Source organism: Asterias rubens, chromosome 12, assembly GCF_902459465.1.
Source record: "Asterias rubens chromosome 12, eAstRub1.3, whole genome shotgun sequence".
NCBI classification, from domain to species: Eukaryota; Metazoa; Echinodermata; class Asteroidea; order Forcipulatida; family Asteriidae; genus Asterias; species Asterias rubens.
Window position 1 is genome coordinate 15,808,744 of NC_047073.1, and position 11,232 is coordinate 15,819,975.

At 37.3% G+C, this 11,232-nt stretch overlaps 1 protein-coding gene across 1 annotated transcript in view; it reads right to left on the reverse strand.

The window, feature by feature from the left end:
- Positions 1-10,270, reverse strand: part of LOC117297807 (single-stranded DNA-binding protein 3-like) — a 71,824-nt gene extending 61,554 nt beyond the window's left edge. Inside the window, exons 1-3 of the mRNA XM_033780954.1 lie at positions 10,181-10,270; positions 9,871-9,943; positions 5,608-5,669 (exon numbers count right to left, since the gene is read on the reverse strand). Of these exons, the coding sequence (XP_033636845.1) occupies positions 5,608-5,669; positions 9,871-9,943; positions 10,181-10,257 (212 nt within the window). The 5' untranslated portion in view covers positions 10,258-10,270. The remainder of the gene's footprint in view (positions 1-5,607; positions 5,670-9,870; positions 9,944-10,180) is intronic.
- Positions 10,271-11,232: the final 962 nt, after the last annotated feature.

Consider the following 11,232-nt stretch of genomic DNA (forward strand, 5'->3'; position numbering starts at 1 on the left):
GGCAAGAATTTTTTTTTTCTCAGAATAAAGTGCATATAGAGAATTTGTACTGGAACATTTCAAAGGGCATCAAGGCGATGACTAGGAGCATTGACATGGAGGCAATTACCTCTAAAGGCTCCGTGAAATATCAGGCATGTGTTGTTTCACGCATTTAAAAATAATTTGCTCAGTTTTTGTTTGCGTTATCAAGAAAGTAAAGTTCAATTAAAAACAGCAAACAACAAATTGAAAGAAAAAAAATCTGAACATATATGATTTCCATGCTAAAGTGATGGTACGAGTTTATGTAGAATGTATTTATTCAATGAATCTAGTTGCTGAGGGATGTGTGCATGTTGTGAACATATAAATTAATGACTACACAGTTTGCTAAGAAATTTGAACACACAGTCCTTGAACTTCATTCTTGAAGGGACACAGCAATTTGTAACCCTTGCATGTTTGGTAAATGGCATTTCAATGAGAAAAATATGTACTTCTACTGAAACCTCACAATGGATGGGTACACAAATTGAAGTTGTACAGGGTAACATTTCGAAAGCGAGCAGCACCCAAGGGTGTGTTGTGGGTTATTTCAAGGTTGTATCGACGCCGACTACATGTATTTGGTTATGTTTTGCGTGGATCAAAATCGTTGCAAAGATGAAAGCATTATGCCAGAGAGATTCGCGCAGCAAAAAATCATGAACCTTCAGCTGATCTGGACTAAGGTCGGCAATATGTGGTGGGCTTGAATTTTTGGTAAAATTCCACAATGGATGAGAAATTATTTCTCAAGGCTAAAATTTTCATGAGAAAGAGCTTTGTTTTACGAATGTTTTATTTGAGCAATGCCTAAGAGAAGATTGATCTTATTTGTCTTATTTAGTTGATATCTTTTGATACTCAACGGAATTAAGTGTATGGACCTATATGAACATGGGATTTATCAAATTTTCAGGCTATTTAATAAAAAAGTGACTGAATTTTCTGAGGGCCAAACAACTCTTGATATCAGACTTCAGTAGGAAGAAAATCACCTGTGATCATCTCAAACTTGACAGCAGCAAAAACAAACTCCCACGATGATAAGTTTCAGAATTGTGTACAGTTTTTAATACAACTTCATCTCCCACCTGTATAGATACCTCTTTTTTAATCCAATCTTTGTCTGAAAATATGGTGTAGGTTTTTGGTCAATAGGGATGATGAAGGGACAATACTTCTCCCCACCTCCGGAACGCAGGACCAGAGCATGTACAACAGCAGCCCTAAAAGATTAATGACAACGGGGGTCGTTGCCCTTAAAGACTCTCCTATCCCCACTGGATAATTTGCATACTGTCTCGATCTCGAGCTACACAGGTCAGGCGGGATAGTACCGCTGTCGCGGCGCTCCAGCCAGGATTCTACCGTGGCTGTATTTGTAGTGTCGCCCAAGATGTGGAGCAAACAGCAGAATTTATAATCAGATGCTTCCCAAGGTTTTTTACCCTTTGTAGTTTTTTTTCTTCTCCCTCTCTCTCTCCATCTCTCCCCTCTCCCTGCATCTCTGACTACATTTGCAACGAAACAGTCTGTTTGACATTTTGTGTTGTATTGAGTCCCATGGTTACGGCAACATTTCATACTTTGAAGCCCCCCCCCCCCACAAATAAACAGAAACGTTTGAATTTGTGAATCTGTTTAAATTCAAACATGTGTGTTACACAGAGTAAATTTATAGGGCAGACTGAACTAATTTTCAGAGACTTAAAAATCTCAAAATATTTTTTCTTAAATAAAAGACATATTTTACATGATCTTCTACATATTTAAAGTACCGACTAAATGTTATCCTTCACTTACAATTATCTGTAAATTAGGACCTAGTGACAGTTTTTGGATATTCACGCTCTAGTTTTTCCAAATCAAAGTGAGCAAGGAAAAATTTGTCATTAATGTTCATCATTTGAATCTTAATTTAATTGGTATATTTGCATTTAAAATTATTCTTTTCAATTGTGTCTAGGATCAGATTAAAAAGCGGTTCCAAACACCACACTTGCGACTAAATAATCAAAACAGAGTCCTCTGTTACAAAGTTTACTGCAACAACAGCAAAGTAATGTCTGGGATTTCTGTCTTCTTCGTCTTCTACTTTACTTTTTTTCCCAGGGGGGACGGGTGGGGGTTCAGTGATATTTTAGGGCATAGGCAGGAATGAGAGACCGACCCACCATCCTCAACCTTCAAAACTACATCCTTCCAGAAAATTGTCAGCTCGGTCTGAAAAGCTATGTCAGAAAGGTCAATGCAGTTTGTACCTGTGTACATTTTGATCATTTAGTTGCATACTGTACACAAATGCATACAACCACTGCATACAGTGTACATGATGTAGCCATTTTCCTGCTACACTGATTCGTACCTTTACAATTCTGCATTGCAAAACTTTGTGCACTACTGTAGTTTACCTTAAAGAAAGGACTTTCTCTAAGGTATGTGTATACAATGGAGGGGGGGGGGACATCAGATCAATACTTTTGTCAGTCACTTCTTGTTGTACTGTACATTTACATTGTATTTCTTTCCAAATACTATTAAATTTTTGTCTAGGCAGCAGCCATCATTGGTCTTTAAAGACAAATTATACCTTTGGTTTTTGTAACCATTTGATTGTTTTGATGCTTTATACATACATGTAGTATATATACAACAAACATAACTCATAAAAATTTCATTTTAAAAGGTGGTAGATTTTGAGATATTCCTGAAAAACTTGAGTGGTTAAATCTAATAATACATATGTACGTTATTGGAATCGTAAAAAAAAAATTCTCAGACCGCAATTTTGAATCCCCTAATCTAAAACCACATTCCCTTCGAGGGAAATTTTTTTCTCAAAATATTATATATTATGAACAGCTCCAGTGCTTCTTACCAAGTTAGATTTTACAGTCATTAATTTTGGAGTAATTACCAAAGATATACCCTCCCTTGAAGAGAAAGTGACCTAATGTCATTAACATAAACTCAAGTCCGTCCATGTTGTTTGCTTAAATATTTATCCATTACAACACACTGTACAAGCGGGTACGTTTACAGTTGGAGCTGACTCAACTAACCATACCAAACATTACTGTGTGATAGGTCATAACCAGATAGGTAGATCATAGAGGAACCATGATTGTAGTTTAAACCCTAATCAACCAGTGTATGTCTATAGACGATGTGACCTCTGACATCACTCGAAAACCATTAACATGATTTGCGCGCATACCGCCGGGCAAAACCTTTGTGTTCTGGCAGCCAGCTAGGAAGTGTATGCAATCTTACCATGACTACGCGTCTTTTTGCCCGGAGAAACATGACGTATACAGTGTTTTGTCAACAGAGGGCGGTTTGAATGTAAACATAGGTCACATCGTCTATACATGTACATTTTATACACTTGTACATTTGTCTCTCCCTAGCCCATAAGCACTACACATCCTTTTATTTTTCAGTTACCACTTTAATACAAAATCCATTTACCACTTAAATATAAAATCCATTTCTTTGGTGTACACAAAATAATTACACTATTCGGTTTACGTGTAAATCTGTCTGAATACACACAAACCAAACAATGTACTCCAATGGTGTTCACCGTATCCTCAAGATGGCTAATAGTTTCTCTGATGTTAGAAGGGATACCAAGAGTCTGTGTGACCTAAACACTTGATTTTCATAGGAAGAAACATGGACAAGCCTCTAATCTCTACGAGATGCACTTCAAGTTCATTATTTTACAATTACCATTTTCATTTTGTTTAATAAATCTCTTCTTTCTTTTGCATTTAATTCCTGTAAAGGCACATTTGCCAACAGTTCACTGTTGTTCACTAGCACTAGGGGTACGTACAACCATTGCACTACATAACATTACTACTGCCAGTATCATAGAGAAAAGTGGTGCAATGCACACATACGTACAGTAGGCCTATATCTCGTACAATGTAGCCATGGTTAAGTCTGTGACTCTGTACATTGAGTTTTGTACACACAACGTCTGCATGCACTGAACATTATGCATTGAACTTGGCCAACTGTGGCAGGCATCTGCAACAGCAAAGTATACTCAACACCTTCTATATTTTATCATAGATTGCTTTGGTTTATAGACTGCCCTCTGTTGGCAAATTTCAATGGTTTCACCAACTGATTACAACTCTCCATAAAGGCAACTGCTAAAAGAACCAAGATTTACACCAGCTCCAGTTTATCAAAGTATGTTTTAAAAAATGTGGAATTTTTGTTTTGAATCCAATTGTGTTGACTGTTATTATTGAGTGACTTTATATCATGATAAAACAAATTGAACGTTTTCAATGTGATTTTGAATTGTTTCAAATAGGAACTGGATTTTAATTTCCAATTGAACAAATAAGTACAATGTATCTGTTCAAATTTAGCTATGAATTTTACAGTGAGACAGCTTTCAGATTAAACCTAATAATTTTTTCCCTTCCTGCACATTATCCGTGAAGTGATAATAAATTAATAGAAAGAAAATAAACATCCCTTTGTTTGTAATTTCTTCAGCCAATTACCGAATTTGAACTTGCCTCTTGACAGCCCCGGTGGTCTAGCGTTTCAGACACTGCTCAAGAAAGAGGGGGTCAGGGTTGTTAATCCCATCCGAACAACATATTCATTTTCCCTCCAAGATTCAAAAACCTCCGAGTACACAGTGCTTTACCACTGGTATCAAGGTAAACAAAAATGACATCATACCTTGCTTGAAAATGTTCAACACCTCTAATTATGCAAGCAGGAAAAGTACATCGTGTGCTTCACATGTATGCAAAAGAGTAGTGTTACAAACACATGTTGCCAATGCTGTTTATTCCCTTAGCCCGTGGAAAGTAGCAATAATAATTCGGAAGTCACTTTCCCCTCGAGGACTTCAAATCCCAAATCATCAAACGTTTATCAGGAAGTCAAGCTAGCTACCTGTTTTCCCCTCACATTTATTTTCTCTCTATTTCCAGGCCTGGAATTACACGCAGGTCACGGATGACATGACCTCCGTTGCCCCTGGTCTTGGCCTTTGTGCCCATAAAAATATTCCCTTTGACTTTAAGATTTCTCAATGGAAGTGCCCTTTGCAAAATGAAAATGGCCTTGCCCTTTCAACATGTTTGAGCTCAAAGATAAAAATCTAGGCCTGATTTACACTTTTCCAAACTGTACAAATATTCGGTCCCTTCTGGGCCAAATTTCATGGCTCTGCATACTGCAGAATTCTGCAATTACGATCACCATTCTTCGCTTACGAGCAAGCGCTGAATTTCTGCGCTAGCTGAGTAAGGGAAGAATGCGTAGCAACATGGAGTATGCACGCGCACAAGCCGTACTTCCCCTGTAACCCGTGAAATACGCTTGACGTAAGCACAGAATTCCCTGCTTCTGGTAAGCAGAGCCATGAAATTTGGCCCAGAACTGTAGAACTGCCATCTAGATGTTCTTGCTCGCTCATCCCTTGACAGGAGTCGTCTTCAATGATGTGATGACAATTTTCTTGAAGAAAAGTCATCTTCATGGAACAATACAAACTATTTTATGCTGGTCATGAAAAAGTGAATAAAATCATTGACTTACCACCACCATGAATGCAGAAACCCCGGGGGTTCTCCTAACGTTATATTCTTCTCCCACCTAATCTGCGAGGCCAAGAATACGAGAAAGGGGGAAATAAGGTAATCAATGAGTTCGCTGAATCAAAAAATACTCTTAAAACACTCCACAAATGTAAAACTCTGTAATTGTTTCCAGTAAACCAAAACAAATACATTACAGCAGTTTCCAGAATGTACGGTACCCACAGTCAGTGGTAAAACCACAAAAAAACTAAAGACCCCTTGCACTTAATGCGAAATGCTACAAGGATGCTGAGGTCTCACGCTCATTTTACGCACCAAAACTAGCTTACATTAATTGTCCAATAATTTGCCTCCTTTGTCATTAGTAAGGGTGTGACACCAAGGACTATGATAAAGCCGGCGCATTTTTGGTCCATTTCAGGCTAATACTTCACAGAGGCAACGAAGGCGATTGCCCTTGTGCCACCTGGACATTGCCTTGGTGCCCTAGAAATTCTCCAGTTGAATACAATTTCCTCATAGGGTGCCTCTTATCGAGGAGAAAATGCCTTGGTGCCCTTGCCCGTTCAAAAACGAAGCATACAGGCCTGCCATTTCATGTTTTTCCTAGCATTTTCCCAGCTTTTTTTGTTTTCATTTAAAGGTAGGATGTACTTTTGAATATTGTCAAGACCAGTGTCCTCACTTCATGTATCCCAATATTGCATAAAATAACAAATCCAGTCAGTTCCCTTTGTGGTTTGTTACACGAGTTCTTGTTCTTGTTTCAGTGACTGAAATTGAATACCAATGCAGAAAATTATCAAAATTAGTCTAGTTAAACAAGACTGGAACTTGTGGAAGCCATCTTGTTTTGTTTTTAAATTGATTAAGTCAATGTACATGTAACCACAATGCGGTTAAAATTACAAAAATGTCTGGACTCTTTTGGTATGAATAGAATCAGTGTTAGTAAGAACACACACAAGATTGGAACACGACTAAAACTGTAGAATGTGGATGTTATGAACATGACATTTAGACTAACGCCTTTAATTATCCAATCCAGCATAATTAAAAGATTCCCGATGGTCTATTGGTTGTGAACTACATCCTGATTGAAAACCACATTTTTATTCTGATAATCACAGCACAAAGTAAATGCACTGTACGTAATGCAAGGAATTATTTTATCCAGCAATGCTGCAAAGCAAAACATTAAGAATTGTTTTGTGCACACTGAATCCCTAAGTTGAGTAGTAAATCATGATTTTTTTAGTATCAACATTTTGTGTGACATTCTGCTTCTAATATAAGGGCAGTCATTCACTGACTTGACTTAACAACACTCCTAAAAAGTATTCACAAACAAGCTATCTGCAATTCCAAATGTTATCAATATCACTGTAAATTATGATTTGGAGGAGGGGAAATGTAACCATAAAATCGTCCTCCACCCATATTGTCCGATACATAGGTAAATAATACAACCAGCAAGACTAGATAATTAATTTCTAGGTTAGTTCATAGCCAGTCAGTGGCTGCAGGTTTTCATTGTAATGTATAGAGAGGTGGGTGTATGCAGTTCAACAATCCACATGTTGCTAGTGACCAGATGGTAAAATCATTGAGTGGCACCATCCACTTGGCACTGAATGTTTTATACACAAGACTGACCAGCAGACTGTGGTAATATTAAAGAGGCGGTTACAACCACTATCCGATATCCAGCCACGGCCATCTTTGTCACATTCCCTGTGTACTGTAATTGTGAATTCTTGTTTTGAACAAAAGGGGTCCAGACTCTTTTCAAGGTCAATCACAATCATTGAAAATACTTGAAACATTTTAAAGCCTTTAAAGGGTCTGCTGCCATAAACGACCCCTATAAATTTGTCACCATTAAGTCAAATTTAGAATTATCATAATTTTATTATTTCCCAGGAACAGTCGAACGTGCTTTTAAGTGTCCCTTAAAATGAGTGCTGTACCGATGTCGAATCTCAAAACAAAACTTATCAAAACCTTCTATCCTTCCGACATTTTAAATATCTCCAGTTGAAATAAAAAATATGGTTGTGTTAGCACAAAGTTTAGCTCTTTGGTCGAAGGGATGTACCACAGCAAGTCACATTATGCTCTGTAATTATCATCTCAACTCCTACCAGGGCACACAATAATTTAGTATGAATTACTGCAATATAGCTGACAATAACTTTACTTGTCCTTTAAGTTTCCTCCCTAAAAAGGCATGCTTTAAAAGCAAACTATTAAGCAACGTTAGGTACATGTTTTAATCGAGCTACACAAACAGTAAACAGCGTAACCAACTCCTCCACGATTTCTTTTTTTATTCCAAACCTTTGCTTTAACTCCTGTCTACCGTTAATTCACACATGAATAGTTCACTAATGTATGATCACAGAATTTGTCAACAGCATCTTTTTACACAGTAGTTTGTACTTGGACACCTTGTTTTAAAAGTTGACCACTTTGTTCTTAAAATACAAGGCAGTATTTTACCTTTGTGGGGGCACCTTATGATGGAAATGAATATTTTTACATTGTGTACAGGAACATTTAAAGGGTCAGCTGTCAATTTCACCAAACTCCTCCTAACTTAGGATTAATCTTAGGACTTAAGGCCCAGTCCCACTGCAGTGATAACGAGAACGATAACGATAACGTCGCAGAGAGAACGCATTCTATTGGTTGAATGAGCGTGTGCGTATTCTGCGTAGAGCAATTCAACCAATAGAATGCGTTCTCTTTGCATCGTGATCGTTATCGTTTTCGTTATCGCTGCAGTGTGACTCTGCCTTTAGGTCGAGTTCAGTTCCGTATCCGAAAACGTTAGGACACATTGAACCCATCCTAAACTCGAGATTAATCCTAGTGTTTTGTTAAATCGTCGAAAGGCCTGAACTACAAAAGGGCTGAGGAACTAAAATAAATTCCTTTTCAAGTTTATTAAGGGGAAAATTCACAAGAACACTAACTTTAGCTCTGAAAGACATTTAATGGACCAGACATTTGACAACCAAAATCAGACTGTTATGTATGGAAAAGTACACGCGTATATAGCACTGTTGTAACTCTCAGCCAATGATAGCTCTTCACGCGTGCACAATTCATCAAATATGGCGGCCGATGACGACTACATGTATTGCAATCCATCTATAGGCCTAAGCTTAGCAATATACAACCCCACCCCTCCCCCCAAAAAAATTATAATATAATAAATAAATTAATAAATTAAATGGTGAAATTTCAAAATGATACCTAAGCCCCTCAACTTTTCCGTTGTGTGAAAAGGGTTTGGCATAAATAGTTGTGGTCGCTCACTGACTTACTGACCAACTGGCTGGGCAGGCTTAACTGTAAGTGTTACACAACTTCGCTTGAATTTTCATTGTTTTAGTTTCCCTCCAAAACATTTATAACCTTTCAGCCATAGCTGTACGAACAATCCATTGAATAGAATTAAACAAGCCTACAAAGTACAGTAAATACAAGAGTGTTCTCTTGTTTTCCACTGAATTTTGTTCAGTATGCTTACAACACATTTGTTACATGAGATATTCTGGAATCTTGGTGCGACATTGGCTTAATTGTGCACAAAATAGTCTCATTAATAAAAGATTGCAATTGTGTTACTGTTGATGATCAAAATTCACCGTTCATCAATTGTTGTTTTATTCTTAACACTAACAGTTGTGTCAAGAACACCAAATAGGCCTATTTTTGTGTTTGTCATGACATTGTACATGGGACAAAGTTGTTTTGTGGTGAGTTTGTTAGGCCTATATATGCATATTGTTATAAATTTGTTAATGCCTGTTACAGTTAGCATTTTGAAAAGCCAACTCAAAGAAACTTTTGAATGTTATTGTTGGGATGTGCCAATTCCTAACATTGAATACTTTCAAGTTTTATACTAAGCTGTGTGGGTAGAATTCAATTCAAGGGGTAAAAAGCTAGAATTTGGCCAATCCCTTTCCTTGACTTCAACAACAGAACACAAAAGATCTAGAATTTCTCCCTGATACAGTAACTGTACTATGTAGCAGAAATGCACATGGAGAATTTACTACACAGACAGCAATACATTGGATTTCTGTGGGCAATAGATGGCGTTAGCCATTGTACTCATGCACACATGGATTTGCTACGCTATCTGAATGCACACAAAACCTATGGAAGTGTGTGCAGTCAATGCGATCCAAAATGGAAGAGTACCCATCACATAGAGACAAACAACCCAGGAATATCGCCAACTCACCTCTGACAAAAATGTCTGTGCGCTTTTCTGTGCCCCAACATGGAGTAAATATTCGTATACATAGAGAGCTAACCTGTAAAAAGTAAGAAAAAGAGAGAAAATGGGTTATTTTTATCGTTTACCAGAGGGAGTAAATAGGGTATCGTACAGTAAACGGAACAGCGCGAAGAGGGGGCATCCCTTTCAAAACACGTCTCTCTGTACGATTCTTGGGTCAAATCGCAACGATTTTGGCATCAAACCACATCAAATCGGACCCGTAGATTCACAATTTACGGTCAAAATGTACAAAAAATACACCGAAACTTACTTTTCTCTGGCTTGGCTGTCTGAAGGTACCGTAGAACCCTTTCCTTTAGGGAACATGCTGGGGAGCTGAACTGTCATGTCACGCACCTGTCAAGTAATCAGGGCTGACTATGACCCCGGTCCCATGGCAACAAGTTGATGACCCGTTCATTTTCAGCCCATGATTGGTCATCTGATAAGAATGTTATGGGGTTGTAGAAACCGTCGGATGCAGGCTAGTTATCGTAAGACGCTTTTCATTCATAATAATTTGTAGGCCTATAAAAAGATACAGTATCAAAACTTTGTTTCGACTCAAAGAATAATTGTATGGCAATATTTGTTGTAAATGTTTTGTTCTTCTCCTTTTGGTTACCAAAATGTAACTTTATAAAATTGTTTTAAACAATTAATTACGAAATATGAAAACAATTAATATGGATCTTTCCAAAAATTATTCGTTTAGGAAACTAATATAATATTTTTAATATTGGCCCTGGAAAGAAGAGTACACCCATCATTAAAAAAAATTAAGATGTATGAGCAACTCGAGAACATAATAGATTGTAGATTTTTCAGATATGATTTGTCTTTTTATAAAATAAAATTATTGCATAGTTTATGTTGACTGTGAGTAACCATGGAGGTAGTCTACCTCCATGGAGTAACATAAACATAAACTTGTAATTTGAATAAAAGCTTTTTATAACATTATCATTGTGCACAAAATGTTTGGGAAAGTTTTCACAGTGGTTCACGTACAACATATGCAAGACACTAATTTCTTATTTTCAAATGTACATGGACAATTTATGTTAGAGTTTATTCACGAGAGTAAACCTGGTTTCACTATTGAGTTTTCACTGTTAATCATTTTCAATCGAGTCAGCAATGTCTTTTGAAACAAAGGACCTAGGCCTCCTATAAAGTGTATCATACCCAAACCTGGGTTGCGAAAGCACATAAAGAAAAAATAGAAACCGTTATGAAACAAAAAATGGGCGGAGTTACCAACCATTGCAAAGATTCCCCTGGTATTACTTTTGAATCACCTACCCCCTCTGTATGTTCAGT